The following is a 20,888-nucleotide window of genomic DNA, read 5'->3' as shown; positions in this document are numbered from 1 at the left end:
TTGAACTTGTGATCCTCCTGTCTCAGTCTCTCAAGCACTAGGATTATAGGTGTCTACTACCATGCCTGGCTGCTTTCTTTCTTTAAAAAGCTTTTATTAAGATTGTTCCTTTTCCTTAATAAATGTACCCATAAATGTCTTGTAATGATGTGCTTAGAGTTTGAATCAAGTGTTTTCATTACCAGGTATTTAAAAAACCACTTTCCTCAGCTGGACTTGGTGGTGCACACTTGTAATCCCAGTGGTTTGTGGCCAGCCTCAGTTTCTTAGCGAGGCCCTCTGCAACTCAGTGAGACCCTGTTTCAAAATAAGTAATAAAAAACAGGGCTGGGGTGCAGCTCAGAGGTAGAATGCCCCTGGGTTCCATCCCCAGGACCACCAGGAAAAAAAAAAACCTGAAACTTGTGTGTACAGTTGGATACTTTGCTATTGTCCTCCTTGTTCTTGAATTATAGAATATATTAGGGAACTCAGAGGACCTTACGTTCAGAACTCGCTTTGTATCCCTAGTACCACACACAAATAAGTGTTGCTCTATTTGACTTAATTCTTGGGGTTTAAATTATTATAGCAATTAAATATCACTGTTAGATCACAACAAAGTATCATTTGTTAAATCTCATTGTTTTTTGGAGTTGAAATTTTGCTTTGAATTTATATAGGCAGGCAATACATCCTTTTGTTTTTACTCTTTCATTTGGACCTAAGAAATTTCATTTTAGGTCCTCAAAAGTGTTAGTTTAAGAAAGTTGTTTTAAAATACAACAGCACTATTTTATTAATTAGGAAGGTGAGAATCGTTGGAACAGTTTTTCCTCCTTAATTCTTTTAGCTTGGCAAAACTTTTCATTGGACAGCTGGTGTGTTTCCCTGAGAAACAGCAGGGGGAGGTGTTCCCATCGGCTCTGTCTTCTTCCCGTGGAAGCCAGCCAACACCAGAGCTGCCGAGATTTTATTGCAGGCAGCATTTGGTAGCATCATTTGTGTAGAATTTGTCCAAGGTAGTGGGTAAGGATGGAGAGGTCTTCTCTGTGGGTAAACAGTGTGCCGTCTCCATCTCAGGGCTCCCGATGGTCCATCATCTGGCCACTGCAGTGGCACCCGCAGTCCACAGATTTATTTGGCTTGTTTATAATACCTTACTTGTTTGATATATTCTTCTCCACTTTGTTTCATCTCTGGTGGTCTAGGTAGGTTATTGGTATTGCTTCTGTGCTGATGACTTCTAGATTGATAGAGTCCAGGGCGTTCTGACCTCTGGGCTCCTGAAGGCATCTCTGTTAGGCACCTCAGGCTCAACACAGTCCAGATACTTTTCAGGTAGAACGCCAGCTCTCCTCCTCAGCTGTTCTAGCAGTGGCTCAGACCCTGCCTCTTCCTTGGCTTCCTCTGCCTTCTGCACCTGCGGTCACCCAGAGGTTCCAATGGTCCTCTGCTCACAGGTGTGTCCAGAACAGGGCGCTGCTACACCCTTGAGATGCCTTTGCTCACTCCCAGGACCCAGAGGGCCTTCTGCTAAAGGGTAACTCAGATGGTTACTTCTCCAGGAGAAAGCCCGTCCTGCTTTCTGTTACGGGGTAGATGTCCCACAGCTCCCGCTCCATCTCCGCTCCCCCGAGCGCTCTGACCGCCTCAGTCACACCGGTGTCCCGCCGTGGCCTGGGTGTGCCAGACACGCGTCTGTCTCAGCCTTCTTGCACGCCTTTCCACCTAGGGCCTCTTAGCCCGCACAGTGCCTGCCTCTGTTTAGGCCACGTAGCCCCACGTCAGCTTCTGACCCTCTGCACGCCGCACTTAGCTTTGTTTTTTTCCCCCATAGCTTTTATTGCCAACTATTACACCACGTGTAGGGATCTGCTTGTTTATTGCCTGTTTCCTCCCCACTGCACTGGAGGCTCCCTGAGGTTAGAGATTGTGTATTTCAGTCATTAATGTAGCCAAGGCTCCTCGGCATCTTCTACATGTCCAGTAAAGTCTGCTGGAATAACGGAGGATTGGCAGAAAATTGGCTCTGGAGGTTGATGCTCATTGGACGCCGAGTGTTATAATATTCATGTGTGTGGGCCTGGCCCTGGAAGTCCTCATGACTCTATTCTCTGCTCATTAGTTGACATCCGGAATTGAATAATGATAGCGGCTTTCTGCTTTTCTCTCTGAATGGCATCAGGTTAGCAGGACGGCAAGGCTTGGTCAACTAGAGAGGATCTCACGCAGCTGGAAGGACTCGGACTTGGAAAGTGGCACATTGTGTTTTGGCTAAGGCTTGTGCTTTGAGGCAGACCTTTTCCCTTTCATTCAGGTGTAGAGATTGTTTAGAGGGACTGCTCTGTGAGTTTTCTGATCCATTTTCCCTCGATATAATCCATACCCATGGATTTAGAAGTGCGTTTGAACGCTTTTGCTTTTCCATGTGTGTGTGAAGTGTAACTGTATTCCGTATAAGAGCCACCCTGCCTTTCCTTGGGCAGGCACTGGGGCTGGCGTGGCGTCATTGCGGATTGCTCAGCAGCTTCCAGCTCTGCACACTAGAGACGCCCTGTCCACCTACCTCCTTTCAGCTGTAGCGTGTGGAGGTTTAAAGCCCAGCCAAGAGTTCTGTATAATTAAGATTGCGGCAGCCCAAAATGGTTCTCTTTCATTCTCAGCACTATATGAAGTACAACGTTGTCTGTGTGTTTAATTATCTATGTTTTTATATCTTTAACTATATATAGAGGCTTTTAGCTGAGTGCAGTGGCCCATGCCTGTAATCCCAGCCACTCAGGAGGCTAAGTCAGGGGGAATCCCAGTTCATAGCTAGCCTGGAGAATACAGAGATCCCATCTGAAAACATAGCAAATGTTGGGGATATATATAGCTTAGTGGCAGAGCAAGCAGCTCCTGGGATCAGTCCCCCAGTAGGCAAGGGAAAAAAGTTTCTCTCTTCAACAAGAGGCCCAGCCAGCTTGTAATTTTGTAGCCAGGTGCGTCTTTGCCTGGCTGTTGTAAAGTCGGGGGCTTTTTTTTTTTTGGTGGTACTGGGGGTGGAACCCAGAGGCTTTCTATTTCTGGGCTATACTCCCAGACCCATTTTATATTTTTATTTGGAAACAGGGTCTCACTAAGTTGCTGAGAACCTCACTAAGTAGCTGAGGCTGGAAGTCTGGGGCTATTTATTTTTTTATTTTTTTGCAGAACAGGGGACTGAACCCAGGGGCATTCTCCCTCCAAGCTACACCCCAACCCTATTTTTTATTCTTTATTTTGAAACAGGGTCTCACTCAGTTGCAGAGAACCTCACGAAGTAGCTGAGGCTGGCCACAAACCTCCTGTCTCTGACTCCCAAGTACTAGGATTCCAAAGGCACAACACTCTGAGCCTTTTCTTGTTGCTTAGTAAGGTTGTTGCTTCTATGTGTTTTGTTTAAATTTTGAGATATAACTTACCTTACTTAAAGTATACAATTTAATGGCTTTTACTATATTCAGAGATATTGGCAACCATCATCACAGTCTTCTCCTCCTCCTCCTCCTCCTCCTCCTGGGTCTTACTAATTTTCTGAGATTTGCCTTGAACCTGTGATCCTCCTGTCTCAGCCTCCCAACTACTGGGATTATAGGTGTGTACCACCAATCTGACTACCATAACCTATTTTAGAATATATAACGATCGCAGCAAACCCCATTCACCCCTCCCCTAATTTGCTTTCTGTTTCTATGTATTTGTCTTCTCTAGATATTTAATATAAATGGAATCATGCAATGTGTGGTCTTTTGTGACTGTCGTGTGTGTGTGTGTGTGTGTGTGTGTGTGTGTGTGTGTGTGTGTTACTAGGGATTGAACCCCAAGGTAGTCTGTCTTCAAGATACCCTCATCCTTGTTTTATTTTTTATTTTGAAACAGGATCTCACTAAGTTACTGAGGCTAGCCTTGAACCTATAATCCTCCTGTCTCCCAAGTACTGGAATTACAGGTATGTGCCACCATACCTGTAATTTTTTTTTGGGGGGGGCACTAGGGATAGAACCCAAGGGCATTCTACCTCTCAGCTACATCTCCAGCCCCATTTTATTCTTATTTTGAAACAGGATCTCACTAGGCTGACTAAAGTCTCACTATTTGCTGAGGCTGTCCTCAAACCTGTGATCCTTCTGCCTAGCCTCCCAAATACTGAAATTACAAGTGTGCACCACCATGCCCGGCTTTATGGCTGGCTTTTTATTTATTTATTGTGCAGAACTGGTGATTGAACCCAAGGGTATTCTACCTCTGAGCTATAGCCCCAGTTCTATTTATAGTTTTTATTTTGGTGGTACTGGGGTTCCTGGAAACGCTTCTATTTCCGGGCTACACTCCCAGACCTAATTTTTTTATACTTTTTTAAAATTTGGAAACAGGGTCTCTTAAGCCTGCGCTGGCTTCGAACCTGCGCGATCCTCCTGTCTCCGCCTCCCAAGCGCGGGGATTACAAGCATTCACCACCACGCCCAGTTTATATTTTTTATTTTGAAACAAGGTCTCATTAAGTTGAGGCGGACCTATCTTATTGCTGAGGTTGTCTTGGAACCTGTGATCCTCCTGTCTCAGCCTCTCAAGTACCGGGATTACACACATATGTCACCATGCCTGGCTTTTTAAATAGCGTGTTTTTAAGGCTTATTTTGAGATTATTCCCACTAAGTTGCTGAGTATGGGCATGAACATGTGATCCTCCTCTCTCAGCTTCCCTCTCAAGTACAGGATTACAGATGTACACCACCACCCCTCCCTCCCAACCTCCCTCCCTCTAACCTGAGCAGTTTTATTACATGGATTGGTCACAGTTTACTCATTGGCTTGTGTGGGGAGGATGCTGGGATTTAACCCAGCAGGGTTCTTCCTTTGAGCTCTACCTCGCTGCTTTCCATTTTGAACCAGTCTTGCCACATTGCTGAAGCTGTCTTTGAACCTGTGACCCTCCAGTCTCAGCCTCCCAAGTACTGGTATTGCAGAAGAGCCTGACCACACCCAGCTGTGGTTTTGATATTTATCATTTGTACTTTGGTTGTTTACAGCCACACTCTGGAAATGTGCATTTAGGAGAGCTTGACCTCTTTTCATGTCAGGAGCTTGGTTTCCTAGGCATCCACATCCTTTGCTTTTGGTACCATAGATGCCAGGCTTTCCTCCTAGTTGTACAACAGCAGAATCCTTCTGGCCCACGAGCAGGACAGATCCCAAAGAGAAATATTGCTCCTAACAGTCTTTAGGGATTGCCAGTAGGCACCAAGATTCTCAGTATATTTGCTTCTGTTTTCCTAATTCAGCCTCAAACATCTGTGTGATTACTGTTTCAGGCAGTGCTTTGAATTAATTCAGTTTATTTCAGAGAACAAAGAACATGGCACATTATAGTTTTTGTAATGCTGTTAGTTTTATGGATTCCCTATTAGGCATAATTTTGAATAAAGCAACACAGATGTTTAACCCTTTGAAATACCTGCACTAGACAAAATAACTTGTATAAAGCTGTGTTTCTCAACCGTGGGTAAATTTGTTCCCCGGAGGCTCTGTGGCAGTAGCCGGAGGTGTTCTTGTTTGTTTTGTAGTTCTGACTGCGGCCTAGGTTGTGCTCCCGAGTTTACAGTAGAGGGCGGCGCTGCTGCCACACGTCATAGGGCGCTGAGCGCGGCCCGCAGCAAGGGCGACCTTCCCCAGGTGCCACAGGACAGGTGTACAGTCCTTGCTTGGATTCATTGTAAGCAGTGGATTTTTCTTAATAACTGTAGGCCACGTTCAAGATAAAGCTATATGTGGAACTGTTAGAAGCTCACTTTTATTTATTTATTTATTTATTATTATTTTTTTTTTGGTGTGTGTGGTACTGGGGCTGGAACCCAGGGGCATTCTACCTCCAAGGTACATCCTCAGCCCTATTTTTTAATTCTTTATTTTGAAACAGGATCTCACTGAGTTGCAAAGGGCCTCAGTTAAGTAGCTGAGGCTGGCCACGAACCCGAATCTTCCCGTCTCAGCCTCCCGAATGCTGGGATGACAAGGGAGCGCCACCATGCCCAACTGAAGCTTCACATTTTAAAAGTATAAGAAAGCTGGGTGTGGTGGTGCAAACTTGTAATCTCAGTACTTGGAGGCTAAGACAGGAGGATTGTATGTTCTCCACCAGCCCCAGCTACTTAGTAAAACGTGGTGAGGCCCTCTGCTATTTAGTGAGAACTTGTTTTAAAGAATAAAAAACAGTGTTGGGGTTATAGCTGGGAGGTAGAATGGCTCTCGACTCAATCCCTAGTACCACCACCACCACCACCACCACCACCACCACCACCACCACCACCACCACCAACACAACAACAAAAAAAGCTGGCATAAGAAAGTAATTGCTTATATGAGTCAGTTTAAGTGTTCCTTAAAGGCAGGATTTTTTTTTTTTAAACCCTTGTGTGTATGGTGCTGGAGACTGAACCCAAGCATATACAACTCCTGATCTACACTCCCAGCCCTAGTTTTATTTGTGATACTGTGGACTGGCCCCAGAGACACTCCACCTATGAGCTATACCTCTAGCCCTATTTTATTTTTATTTTGAAACAGTCTCACAAGGTTGATGAGAACCTCACTGCTTCTGAGGCTGTCCTCAATCCTGTAATCTTCCTCCTGTCTCAGCCTCCAAAGTACTGGGATTATAGGCATGTGCCACCATACCTGGCTCTGATTTATTTTTTGAAACAGTGTCTCACTGAGTTGCTGAGGGCCTTTCTAATTTGCTGAAGTAGCCTCAAATTTGCAATCCTCCTGTTTCAGACTCCCAAGTAATGGGATTTTAGATGTATGCCAGCATGCCTGTTTTTTTTTTTTTTTTGTTTAATTTTAATTGGGTTGTTCATTGTAACACACACACGCACACAGACACTTTCTCCCCACCCCCCCGTGTGTGTGTGTGTGTGTGTGTGTGTGTGTTACTGGTGGGGACAGAGCCCAGCGGCATTTTACCCTTTGAGCTAAACCCCAGCCTCCCCTCTTTCCTCATTTTGTTTTGTTTGTTTGGAAACCGGGCCTCACCAGCGTGCTGAAAGTCTTATTACAGAAGCTGTTCTTGAACCTGTGATCTTGTTTCAGCCTCCCAAGTGCTGGGATCACAGGCCAGTGTGCGCCGCCACGACTGGCGTTCAACCCAGACTTTTGCCGTATGGACCCTTTCCGACCCTCTCCATAGGCTCTTGTGTTTTGGGTGTTAGAGTCCACCAGCCATTCTTTTTTCCCAAAGCCTGGGAATGCCGCAGCGGGCTTTGGGCATCAGCCTGCCCCGGCCGAGCTCACTCTCCTCCTGCTCCCCCTCCATGGAGGGCTCTCTGGACTTGACTTGCACATCCCATCGTGGTTATTTAGCTCTTCCGGTAAGCGTAGCATTCTGAGAATGAGTATATAACTCGTAACAGGCTTGACTGTGTTTCAGGATTCGTTAACCAGAGGTACTTGGAGTATCTGCTTCTGTGTTTGATTTGGTCAGGTGGAAGAACTTCCATCCGTGATCAGCCACTTAGTCCCATGGCAGTGAAGAAGTTGTTCCTGCAGGAGTTTGCAGACGTGCTCACTCCACCTGCGCGTCAGTGTCAGCCTGCAGCGTCGTCAGTCCTTCCTGGCACGTCTTGAGGTATTCTCCACAGCATGGTGCTGTTTACAAGAATGCCTTACTTCTTGCGCAGTGAATACAAGTGTCGAGTGACATTTCCTTTTCCAGAGCAAAAGTTATTACGTTTTCTTTAGTGGGCTTGTTGATATGAAAGTGAACAGGAAGAGAAGCTTGCTTTCCCTTTGAAGGCCGGCCGCGCAGCTGTAGCGGGCCTCTGGGCTCCTGCTGCATGCCGGCCGCAGCTGCTTTTCTGGAGGCCAAGCCACGAGTGGCCGCGCCGTTGTGGAAGCACAGTGAACGCAGAGATGGCGAAGGCAGAAGGACCTGAGGTGCTTTGGCTCCCTGTGCGGCTCTCAGAGGTAGTGGCTTTGAGAGCTAGTTTATTTGGAATGACGCAGACAGCTCTTGATGGGAAGGAACTCCTACCGCCATGTGAGACACATGGTCCCCAGTGCTGTTTTCCTCTCAGTGCCCGGAGCAGTGCATGGTTCATAGCCTGCTCTGATTGGACAGCTTGACCTTGAAGGACACATAACTTAGGCCAGGACAGCTCTTTGATGAAGAGCATGGAGCCTGGGGCCAGAGATGCGGCTCAGTGGTAGGGGCACGCCTACGATGCACGGGGCCTCGCGCTCTGTCACCAGAGCCGGGGTGCTGGCGTAGATTGGCCGATGGGGTCAGCGGCTTGGATTCAGACACTAGGCCTAACATGCGAGTTGTGTGGTTGTGGTCCTTTCTCAGCCTCTCTCTGCTTACTATTCATTGGTAAAATGCACAATAGAACATTAGTACCTACTAAGTAGGGCCGTGTTTAGGATGAGTATATGGTTTGGTTTGGTTTGCACGTCTTTCCTGCATAATAACTAATTCTATATTTTCATTCTCGTGCGTGTCCTCGTTCAGGTGATAAATTACACTGTCCCCTTGGTGTGGTGAAGACTGAGTGAGTTAGCGTATGTGAAGGTCTTAGTGCAGATCAGGTGCCTAGCAAGTTGTCTGCGTCATTATTTTAGGGCATTCTGCTCTGCATTCTGCCCGCCCCCCCCTCCCTCCGCCCCCTTAGCCTTGATGGCTGTGGCTGCTGCCAAGGATATATTCATTCATGCATTCATTCTCTCTGCCCCCCTCCCCCTCCCCACTCTCTCCCCTCCCCACGCTCCCCTTCTCTGTCCCCTCTCCCCTCTCCCCTCTCCCCACCTCGCCCCTCTTCCCCGTCTTAAGTTGCCAAGGCTGTGCAGGAACCTGTGTTCCTACACTGAGCCTCCTAAGCACTGGGATTTCAGGAGGGTACCACTGTGCCTGGCTCTTAGATTCTAAGTGAGGTTCCTCTGACCTGAAATGTCTTTTTGCTTCTTTTTGCTTCTCCTTATCCTGTTTGTAGTTTGTGAGCCAGCTCAAGTATGACTTCAGTTTGTCATGAAATATGTTCTTCTCCAAGTGAAAGTCTCACCGCAGAGTCCCCGTTATTGATCTCGCTTGAGTGTGAGAGGGCAAGAACGTTGCAGTAATTGACCTTCCTCTTATGTACTGGGCAGGAGTTAGGAGCTGCAATACAAGAGAGGGCGGTGCAGCCAAGGTCGCCCCTAAGAGAGGGCGGCAGCCAAGAGTTGTCCCTCGTGGGATTTCTAGCTTAGAGATGCAGACAGAACTTAATCTAAGTCACCAGTAAATGTAGAATTACAGATGGGGAAGTGCTGTAAAGGGAAGCCACACTAGTAATTTTGGATGAGAAAGGCTATCTGGAGGAAGCTGAAGGGAGAAGAGGAGAGGCCCAGAGAGGAGCCTGCCAGAGACTGCAGAAGCCCAGTGTGGCCGGGCAGAGCTGGGAGAGGCGCCAGGAGGAGGGAGCCTTGGGAGGTTTGGATTTTTATCCCCCAGGAAGTCACTGAAGGGTTAGGGCTGAAGGTGGAGATGGTGTGATGCATTAGCCTTTTGAAAGCAGCCTCCTACAGTATAGGGAAGAATGGTAGGAGCCCAGTGGGGCGGACTCACAGTGGTCGTCAGCGGTGGAGAGGTGCCGGGGAGGACCAGAGAAGGTGACCCTTATCAGCATGATGGGGTTCTGGACAACTCATAGAAAAGAACTTTAAGACGTCACATAGAGGCACAGAGAGCAACCCGGGGTTTACCACTGAGCCACGTCCCTAACCCCTATTATTCTTTTATATCACCAAATTATTTCTATGTGTACATAGCAGGCATATCATTTCTACACAGAAACCAGGCTCACAGTAAAATTACTTAACACTTTGGCCAGGAAACTCAAGATATTAAATCTTAAGACATCTATTTTATTTTTTCTTATTTTGAAACAATGTCTTGCTAGCTCAGGCTGTCCTTAAACTTGTGGTCCTCCTGCTCAGGCTCCTGAGTGGCGGGTTAGGCGCGAGCCACTGTGTGTGACACAGGCTCTTCTGTGTAAGAGAAACTTTGTGAGGTGCGTGGCAGGGCATGAATCTGGTGATGGCCAGGTGTTTTATGGCGGTCTGGCAGCTCTCTGGATCCTTATGTTGATGCCTTCTCCATTATCTGACCAGTAGGTAATGTTGGAAAAGTATATTTTAGGTTTAAGGGCAGTTTTCATAAGGGAATGAATTTCTAGTAACTTTAAGATTCCGAGTGAGATTTGTAGATTTCCCAGAAACTTGGGAGTGGTGGGGCTGGGGAAGAGCTGGGGGGTGGCAGGATTGGAAGGAGTGGTGTCTGAGGAGCACGCGCACAGGCTTTCACAGGGAAGTTACACTCTTGCTTTCCTTTCCTTGCCTTGCCTTGCCTTTTTTCTCCTTCCTTCCTATCTCTCTTTCCTGTCCTACCTCAAGACCAATCAAGAAGGTGATTGGAGTGGTCCAAGAAAACACGCTTGGAGCTTCAAGTAAAATTCTGGTCGTGGAGGTATTCAGAAATAGGTGATTTGTGAGGAATTTTAAGGTCCAGTGACAGGATTGGTTGGTGACAGTGCCCCTAGGGGAGGCCCAGGGGTTCCCAGAGAGGGAGACCTCAACTCAGGACCAGCGGGTGCTGGTCAGACATCACAGAAGCGAGTCAAGCCCACGCCAGAGGCGCTGACATTTAGTTAGGGAGGCAGAGGGAGAAAGCGCGCCGGCTCCAGGGTGAAAGCCTCCCAGCCCCTCTCCCCCACCCCGTGTCCGTGTTTACACGGGGCCGGGCCGCGGCTGCCCGCCTCGCCTGCTGGCATGGCACAGGCAAAGGTGCGCCAGCTGCATCTTCTGCACCCCAGGGGCGCATGGTGCTTCTGTTTGAGACTCAGTGTATCTTTCTCTCCAGATTCCTGTTTCACCAGGCAGGTGAAGGAGTAAAGACATGTTGGCAGTGAGGGCGCTGGCTGTGCTGGCAGTGGGCAGGGGTGCTGGTCCTGGAGGAGCACCCAGAGGAGGGACTGATGTGTGGCCACGTGTGCCTTGGGCCGGGGGCTGTTGAGGAGCACCGAGAGCTCTCGGGTGATTTCCACACGCATCTGGAGCAAAATTAGATGGCTAGGTATTTTGTGGACGCTGTGTGGACCTGGTTTTTGAGGGCAGATGGATGTATTTGAGATTGAGTAGGAAGAAAGTAGAGGATGAGAAAGAGGGGCTCCAGACAGCACCCTGATAGAACTTCTGAGAAGGAGCAGAAGAGAGGGAAGGTCAGGAGAGGACCATGACAGGAAAACGGAGTCTGAATTGTCAGTGAGATGGGGAGGGACGCCAGGGGATTTGAGACTGGGAGGAATTTCTTCACTGGGAGTTTGATAAAAATACCTTGATTGATGTCCTTGTCCTCAGGGGCGTGGCAGTTATTGGAGAGTGCCACAGGTCAACTGTTGATAGCAGTGGTGGAATCTACAGGTCCATCGTCCAGGCAGGATGGGGCAAGATGAGGGACTGGGCTTCGTGTAGACCAGAGACTTCTTAGATTTGGAGAGCAGAAGCACCTGGCACCCCGGGGGGGGGGGGGTGTGAGTAGAAATTAGGCTAGGGGAGGGGAAGAGTATTCCAAGCAGGTGGTTTTGGGCCTGGAGGAGCATTTCCAGGTGGCAGCAGTAGGGCAAGGTGAGGCTAGAGAGGTGCCAGGTGACCAGTACAAGGCCATCTCTGTAACCTTTAGAGTGGGCTTTGAATTGTACACTTTTAAACAGTCAATTGTACAGTATATAAATTGTCTCACAAAGTTGTTACCAAAGGGGAAAAAGTGATGGGGCATTTGCTGGCTGGCTGTATTGGAGAACAGAGCAGGAAGGCAAAAAGAAAATCTTGTAATCACAGAGACCCAGTAGAAGGCAGTTGTATGATCTGTTTGAGAGGAGGAGTGGAGCTCAGGGACTGATTGAAAACCCAGGAGTGGGCGGGGCAAGTGGTTTTGGTTTTATTTATTTATTTACTTATTTTTTTGTGGGTCTGGGGATGGAACCTAGAGGCATTTGACCTCCAAGCTACACCCCCTGCCCTATTTTTTCATTCTTTATTTTGAAATAGGGTCTCACTAAGTTGCGGAGGCTGGCTGTTCATGAACCACGATCCTCGGGTCTCAGCCTCCCAAATGCTGGGATTACAAGGGTGTGCCACTACACCCGGGTTGGTTTTATTTATTTTTATTTTTTTGTAGTACTAGGGATGGAACCCAGTGGCATTTGACCTCTGAGCTACACCTCCAGCCCTATTTTTTTCTATTCTTTATTTTGAAACAGGGTCTTGCTGACTTCCAAAGGCCCTCACTAAGAAGTAGTGGAGGCTGTTCTCTAACCAGGATCCTCCTGTCTCAGTCCCCCAAATGCGGAGATTACAAGCATGTACGACTACGCCTGGCTTGGTTTTATTTTTTGATGGTGAATTTTCCATGAGCCAAGATAATTTTTTTCCCCCCTGAGTCCTGAGGCTTGAACCCAGGGGTATTCTACCTCTGAGCAATACCTCCAGGCCTAGACCCTAGATTGATTGATCCATCCATCTTTTATTCCTTTCCTTTCCTTTCCTTTCTTTCTTTTCTTTCTTTCTTGTACCAGGGATGGAACCCAGAGGCATTTTACCTCTGAGCTACACTCCAGCCTATTTTTAGTCTATGTATGTATGTATGTATGTATGTATGTATGTATGTATGACTAGGGATTGAACCCAGGGGCATTCTACCTCTGAGCTACACACCTAGCCCTATTTTTTAGTCTTTTTATTTATTTATTTTATATACTTTTTTGCAGCATTGGGGATTGAACCCAGGGGCATTCTACCTCTGAGCTACGCCCCAGCCTTATATATTTCTTTATTCTTTATTTGAAACAGGCTCTCACTGAGTTGCAAAGGGCCTCACTAAGTATTAGCTGAGACTGTCCTTAAACCGCAATCCTCCTTTTCGCCTCCCAGATGCGGGGACTACAAGCCCGGCCACCACGCCCAGCTTGGTCTTTTGCCTTGAGAGTCTCTGAGCTGGGAAGGCCTCGCTGAGTAGCTGGGGCTCTCCACTAGTCCCACCCTCTGGGCCCTGCCTCACTCGGATGCTGGGATTACCAGCCTGTCACCACGCCCGGTCTTATTCTTAATTTGAAACAGGGTCTCACTAAGTAGCCGAGGCTGGCCGAGACCCCCGATCCTCCTGACTCAGCCTCCCGAATGCTGGGATGACAAGCGTGCCCACCACGCCTGGCTTGATATGTTTGGATTTTTACTGCATTTGTGGTTCATTCTGTGAGTCAGTTTTTTTGCAGTTAGAGATGATGTTTTGGCAGCTGTTCTGTCTTGCATAGCACAGTTGGGTATTATCTACTAGGACAGATTAGAGACCATCGCTGAAGTAGATGTTAAGAGTTTTCCCTTGTGAGGCAGTTTGTAATCTATAAGAGCATTTGCATGTGGTATCCTTAATTCTTGGCTAGGTGTTGTCTCCGTATATGTATGCTATATGTTATTGGGCATGTTATAATTTTATATCATAACGGGGTACAGAAGGTTAGAAAAATACACGCACACAACTCGTGTTGCTCTCCCCACTTGCCCTCATTTTCTAGCAATGCACCTGTGACTCGGTGATGGCCCAAGGCATTCAGCATGAGGCAGCGTGAAGACCGTGGCTCTTGGCCTTTCAGTCCAGCGCTGACCACTTCTGCCATAGGGCCAGAGCTCTTGAGACAGCTTAAGTAATTAGAGGAAATGGTTTTCTTTCTTTCTTTCTTTCTTTCTTTCTTTCTTTCTTTCTTTCTTTCTTTCTTTCTTTCTTTTCTTTCTTTCTTTCTTTCTTGTGGGTCTGGGGATGGAACCCAGGGGCATCTGACCTCTGAGCTACACCCCGTGCCCTATTTTTTTATTCTTTATTTTGAAACCAGGTCTCACTGAGTTGCAGAGGGCCTCACTAAGTAGCTGGGGCTGTCTGTGAACCGTGATCCTCGGGTCTCAGCCTCCCGAATGCTGGGATGGCAAGCGTGTGCACCACGCCCAGCTTGGAAATGTTTTTCTTAAGTGAGGATTGGGCCATGAATGTGACTGCAGACTTTGGTACTTTGTCAGAATTGGCCTGACAGATAGTGTGGGATTTTTGTTGGCTTCTTTTGAAAGAGGTAAAATGATGCCCGTAGAGGTTGCAGTAACCCAAAGGAATGAAGAGTTATGTTCTGTATCACCAGTGCTGAAGGCCCTGACCATGGTTAAACTGAAATCAAGCCAGCGGGCTAGACTGTCAGGTTAGCATGATGGCGTGGAGTCTGCATTATCAAGAAGCTAGGATACACTTTTTTTTTTTTTTTTTAACTGGAATGAATTTTGGGTTACTGCTTCTGGAAATCCATAATTCGTAAATCTCATATATCCTCTCCACTCATTCATGAGTAATGTTTTTGTGAGTGCCAGAATTATCAGAAATTTTATTTCATTTCTTTTGTAATCTTACATAGTCTTATGACTTTGGAAACCAATCTTTAGCCTGGACCTCTACTACTTAGAGTGTATGTGCGCATGCAGACACCCACATACTTGCTGCGTTGGGGACTGAACCCAGGCTTTGAGCATGTTAAGCGTGCGCTCCTGTCCTCAGCCCTGTTTATGTGGTTTTTATGGGCTTTGGGGAGGAGCTTTTTGTTTGTTTTTGGTGGTACTGGGAATTGAACCCAGGGACATTTTAACTCTGAGCTACACCCTCGGCCCTATTTTATTTTTTATTTTGAAACAGGATCTTTCTTGGTCGATGAGTGTGTTACTACTTGCGGAGGCTGTTCTCGAACCTGCAACCCTCCTGTCTCAGCCTCCCAAGTACTGGGGTGGCAGGTGTGTCGCCATGCCTGGCCAGGCTTCTGCAGTTAAACGGATTCTGTGTTCAGGCTTGAGCGCCTGGCCTTCCCCGCTCAGAGCTTAGGTAGCGGCAGCCTCCTCTCTCCGTTGCTCAGGCCAGAGGCCTTTGGCTTTTTCTTGACTTTATGCCTCATCTCCCAGTTTTTTAGCACATCCTATTTGACTTTAACCTTAAGCGTGTAGGAAGTAGATTTCCCCTTCACTGCCACTGCTGCGCTGGCCTTGCCAGTGGCCTTGACTCTTGCTGGGCTACTGCATTCAGCCTCCTCCTTCACCAGTCTTTGTTTATTGTGGTACTGGGATTGAACCCAGAGGTGTCCTATCTCTGAGCTACACGTCCAGCCCTATTGTTTTCTATTTTGAAATAGGGTCTTGCTAAGTTGCTGCGGCTGGCTGTGAACTCCCTGCCGCGGCCTCCCAGGACGGGGATTACAGGTATGGCATGGCGCCTGGCTCCTCACCCGTCTTTGTGTGGCTGCCGTATCTCAGGTTTTTCTCAGTGGCCATAGTGATCTTAGGTAAAGTCAGGGCTTTCTTAGCTACTCAAACCACTACCGACTTATGTCACTGGAGTAAGAGCTGCAGTCCTTGCACTGGCCTGCAGAGCGGGCAGGGTGCCGGCCCTCTGCCCTCTGCCCTCTGCTCCGTCTCAGCCCCGCAGCCCCCTGGCACACACCTGCTCTCCCTCTGCTGCCCTGCCTTCCTTCCTGGGTCAGACCATCTCGCAACCCTCCACACTCCCCGTCCACTGATTCCCACTTAAAATCTTTTCATATATGAACATGTGTGTGCACAGGTGCATGCGGCTCCCTTTTTAATGGTCTCGTTACTGCCTGGAACACGCGCTCTGTGAGGGCAGGGACGAGTGCGTGCTGGTGGTCTTCTGGTACCTGGAGTAGTAAGTAGCACAGGGGAGCATTCAGTGGGCATTTGGTGAATGCATAGCATGCGAATCTGGGATGTGCTCTAGGTTACTGTCTTCTCTTTGTTTTTTAAAGTATGTCTTACCATGTTTTCTGCTTCACTGGGTTGAGCAGTGATTGACATATTTTTAGTATTTTTGGCTTTCTTGTTGAAGAAAAACACTTTTTTAGGAGGTGGGGAGGACAAAGCAATTGTGATTCTTAAACATGTCTTTGATTATCAGCATGAGTACATATAGGAAATGTGGGTGCCTGTGAAGCGATGGAGCCCCAGAAACCCAGAAAGCAGCAGGCCCTAATAAGGGCCGACAGGATTCGCTTGTAAGGGCAGCCGTGGAATCCCGCCCTCGTGCTTATTGCCTGCAGGACGCGTGCAGGTGGTCTCTTCTTAGTTTTTTGTCCATAAAGTGGGGATGACAGTTTCTGTTCAGGTTACTTTATTAGGTTTTAAAAGAATCAAGTTAGCCGGGCGTGGTGGCGCACGCTTGTAATCCCCGCGCTTGGGAGGCGGAGACAGGAGGATCGCGCAGATTCGAAGCCAGCTGTGCTGGCCTAAGAGACCCTGTTTCCAAATAAAAAGTATAAAATAGGTCTGGGAGTGTAGCCCGGAGGTAGAAGGGCTTCCAGGAACCCCAATACCACACACACACACACAAAAAGAATCAAGTTAGGGACTGTTATAAAGATGCTATATTAGCCGGGCATGGTGCCCACACATGTACCCAGCATTTGGGAGGCTGAGACCAGACAGTCTTAGCTACTTAGTGAGACCCTGTTTCAAAATAAAGAATAAAATATAGAGCAGGGGGTGTAGCTCAGAGATGGAATGCCCCTGGGTTCCATCCCCAGACCTGGGGGGGGGGGAGGATGCTGTATTATCTACTTACTCTACAGAGAATCTCTAGCCAGTGGGAGTGACACCTGTCACCCACTACCATCTGGTTCCTCCTTCAGTCCCTCTTTCAAGTGTCCCATTACGGTGCATGTTGGTTACTGTAATATTAGAAGAATTCTGATTAGCATGTTAGATGTAGAGGAATAAGCCACCCACTGCGCTGTGATGAACATCGGCTTTGGTGGTGCTGAGGTTCCTGGAGCCCTTCCACCTCCGGCCACACTCCCAGACCTGTTTTATACTTTATTTGGAAACAGGGTCTCACCAAGTTGCTGAGAGCCTCACTAAGTAGCTGAGGCTGCTTCATACCAGCGCGATCCTCCTGTCTCCGCCTCCCAAGCGCGGGGATTACAAGCGTGCGCCACCGCGCCCGGCTGACTTTGGCTTTGTGTTCCAGTATTCTTAGGTAACTGAAAGTTGACTGTATAAGCACATCATGTATGTATGTATGTATGTATGTATGTATGTATGTATGTATTTTGGTGGTACTGGGGGTGGAACCCAGAGGCTTTCTACCTCTGGGCTATACTCCCAGACCTATTTTATATTTTATTTGGAAACAGGGTCTCACTGAGTTGCTGAGAGCCTCACTAAGTACCTGAGGCTGGCTTCGAACCTGCGCGATCTTCCTGTCTCAGCCTCCCCAGCGCGGGGATTACAAGTGTGCGCCAACGCGCCCGGCTTGAGAAATATTTCTGACCTAGCGCCGGGCATGGTGGCGCACTCTTGTAATCCCCGCGCTGGGGAAGCAGAGACAAGAGGATCGCTCAGGTTCGAAGCCAGCCGTGCTGGCATAAGAGACCTTGTTTCCAAAAATAAAATAGGTCTGGGAGTAGCCGGGCGTGGTGGCGCACGCTTGTAATCCCCACGCTTGGGAGGCAGAGACAGGAGGATCGCGAAGGTTCGAAGCCGTGCGTGCTGGCTTAGGAGACCCTGTTTCCAAATAAAAATGTAAAAATAGGTCTGGGAGTGTAGCCCGGAGGTAGAAGGGCTTCCAGGAACCCCAGTACCACACACACACACAAACAAAAAAAAAAAAAAAAACAAAAACAAAAACAAAATAGGTCTGGGAGTGTAGCCTGGAGTTAAAAGGGCTTTCAGGAACCCTAGTACCACCCAAAAAGAAAAAAGAAGAGAGAGAGAGAGAGAGAGAGAGAGAGAGAGAGAGAGAGAGAAATATTTCTGACCTAAAATGCAATTGAGAAGAGGTTTTCTGCCTCTGATACTCTTCTTTTTCAGACTCCCAGTAGACTTTGATAAGTTTTCAGTGTCAGAAAGGAATATTTTAACAAGGATTTTATCTTTTTTTCTTGTCTCATTGGCTTATTCATGCTCTAAACTTAGTACTTCTGGAGAAGTTAATCTATCTATCTATCTTTGTGTATTTCTAATTGCTAATACCAGTGACCTACAGGGACTTGGGAATTGATTGCTGCCAGTTTAGCAGGGGTTCATTTATGTGGCCCTTTTGTAGGTCCTAGAATGTGCTTAGAAAATTGAAATCCTGCTTGAAAATACATTTTGATGTGGAGAGAAGTAATCTAGGTTTGTGCTGTATGTTTTCAGCCTTCTGATTGTGCTTATAGGTCAGGATTCTTACTCTTGGCATCCGCCAAAGGGAGTTGTTAGCACTTTTTATTTTCCTGAATTCCTAAGGATATTTGACATGCTTTGGGGAGGTCTTTTCTGGTATCAAGTTTGATCGAGGAGCTTTGGAAGGAGTCGGTTAATTTTTATGGCTTTGGCATGACCAAAGAGAATTTTCTTTGCACCCGAGGCCTATAGTTGCAGGCGGATCTGTCTGTGCTGCCTGAGCAGGCGGGGCAGTCTTCGGTTCCCTTGCGCGTGTTGCCGGCCCGTGGTGTGAGGAGCGCGCGGCTCTCAGTTGCGCGCTTGCTCCTTTGCCGCGCTTGCGCACTGAGGGCTGGAGCGCCAGGGCTCCCTGCGTTGTTTTCGTTCTCACACCTGCCACCCAGGCGATACTAATACAGACTGTTGAACAGTGAGATCGGAAAGATGACAAAGGATTGTGCAAGATAAATGACTGGTTCTCAGGAGCTCCAAATTGACACATAAACAAAAGCCTTTTCTCTACTATATAATGTTTATAAGAATTATGTTGGGTTAGGGTTTGGGATTCACTGTTCTCATTACAAACTTAAAAACTTGAGACGTTTTCTTTTCTAGTTCCGGAGTTTACTAGTGAAGCTTTTCATGGTGCAGGTGTGGAAGGATGTAAACCGCGTAGCGCTCACCAGAGCCAGAGGTGCTTTCTGGAAGCTCTTGGTTCTGTTAGGCAGACGGTAAATCTTTAGAGAAGCCTTCTTTTCCTGGAGCAAAATGGTTGACTGAGAAGCCCTGTAAGCAGTAGTGTGGGTGATGGAAAGACCTTTGTTCGGAAGTCGTCACTTTCATTTCAGTCAAATAGTATGTTTATTTTTGAAAGGAGCTCGGAAATTTGGAGAAGTAAATAGTGTGGAGAAGAGAGCGCACGGTGTGAGCTGCGATGTGTCCGGGGCTCTTCAGACCGTGACTTAAGGGGAAGTGCTTGCCAGCATGCCTCCCACTTGAAGTCTGCGCCGGGCTTCGGTCTGTCTGCGTGCCCGTTCCCACTGCATGTTGTGCGCCGGGCTCGCTTGACCTTTTCCTTAAACAGGAGAGGACAGTCGGTGCAGAGGATACGGCTCGCTTCCACACGTTCCGACAGTGTTATTGTCGATGTAGTAGAAAACCCGACCCGCTTGCTGTCTTTGGCCAAAATCTGTATATTGCAGTTGTGCATCACTTTTTAGCTGTGGCCTGTGAGAAGTTCTTATTTCCAAAGCACGAGTGAGGATTTCTCTAACAAAATGTTATTTTATAGAAGAAATAAGAGGAAACGTTAAAGTGAAACCAATTTCTCCCCGTTTCTTTTCTCTTGCAGCATTTTTGAAGCGTTGGGGTTGTTGGAGTGGTTGGATTTTCCCTGGAATTGAGTGAGAAATTCAGAAGACTGAAGCCCAGGCTCACTGTCTACCTTTCACGGAGGCCTAGCCGTGAGAGGACAGAAGAAGGCACGTGGCGCATCATGACAGCCGAGAAGGACAAAGACAAAGACAAAGAGAAGGAGCGGGACCGGGAGCGGGAGCGCGACAGGAGGGACAAAGCGCGAGACAGCGAGAGCTCCAGGCCTCGCAGGAGCTGTACCCTGGAGGGAGGAGCCAAAAACTATGCGGAGAGCGACCACAGCGACGACGACGACCACGACAACGGCGCCACTGCCGAGGAGGCCACCAAGAAGAGCAGGAAGAAGCCGCCCAAGAAGAAGTCGCGTTACGAAAGGACGGACACCGGCGAGATCACGTCCTACATCACGGAGGACGACGTCGTGTACCGACCAGGAGGTGAGCAGCTCTGACGGGTGGCGGCGGAGAGGAGCGGCCGCAGCGGCCCCGGAACACCCACCGCCCTTGTGTGCGGGAGGCCTGGGTTCAGACAGTAGCTCGGGGTGGGAGACCAGGGTCAAGCACCGCCGGCTTTGGGCCTTTCCTGACGTGGCTCCTTTCCTGGCTGGTGTGTTTAGGGCTCCTCCCGTCTCCTCCCGCCGCAGCCCTTTCACTTAGCCTGCTACTTCTCATCTTTCGTGTCTTTCCCGCCTTTCATCTTCAGGCATAAATTAGGCTGTGAGGACCGTGCAGAATGGCATACACAGAGGCGGAGACGAGCAAACCTTAAGACTCTTAGAAACAGGTCATTTTACGTTAGAACAGCACTGGCCAGGAGCTGGAGAGGCATCTTAATGGCCTGCAGACTAAGGTTCATTGCTGTCAGTAACCGCTTCGCTGAAGTATTCAGCTTCAGGCTCACTAATCCATGACACTAGATGAAGCCCACTAACCTGCGTAGTTTCAGAAAGGTTCTTTGCCAATTCAGTGTGTTGAAGCTGATGGCTTTGCTCAGGGAGCAGACCCGCTTTAATAAGATGCCTGGAAACAGGTGGCTGAGAACCTGTCAGACAATAGCAGAGCCTTTTCTCACTGGAAGCATTGTGTACATTTTAATACTCTTCTTATAGGAGCCAGTAAAACTCACAGTCATTTTACTGGAATTACAATCCCGAGGAGTGACAGTTCCATTGGAGTTGTCATCAACAGATTAAAGCCACTCAGCTTGATAATTTTCCAAGAAAAGGATTAATGGGCTTCACTGTGTTATGT

At 47.9% G+C, this 20,888-nt stretch overlaps 1 protein-coding gene across 1 annotated transcript in view; it reads left to right on the top strand.

Annotated features, from left to right (window-relative positions):
* Positions 1–19,759: 19,759 nt before the first annotated feature.
* Positions 19,760–20,888, top strand: part of RERE (arginine-glutamic acid dipeptide repeats) — a gene marked incomplete at both ends in the record, with an annotated part of 256,264 nt that continues 255,135 nt past the window's right edge. The window contains one exon of the mRNA XM_080691726.1: positions 19,760–20,075. Within this exon, the coding sequence (XP_080547852.1) occupies positions 19,760–20,075 (316 nt within the window). The remainder of the gene's footprint in view (positions 20,076–20,888) is intronic.

This window comes from Muscardinus avellanarius, assembly GCF_963383645.1.
Source record: "Muscardinus avellanarius genome assembly, chromosome: 3".
In the NCBI taxonomy this organism is placed as follows: Eukaryota; Metazoa; Chordata; class Mammalia; order Rodentia; family Gliridae; genus Muscardinus; species Muscardinus avellanarius.
The sequence above is the reverse complement of the archived record's forward strand: the minus strand, read 5'-3'. Positions and strand labels throughout refer to the sequence as shown.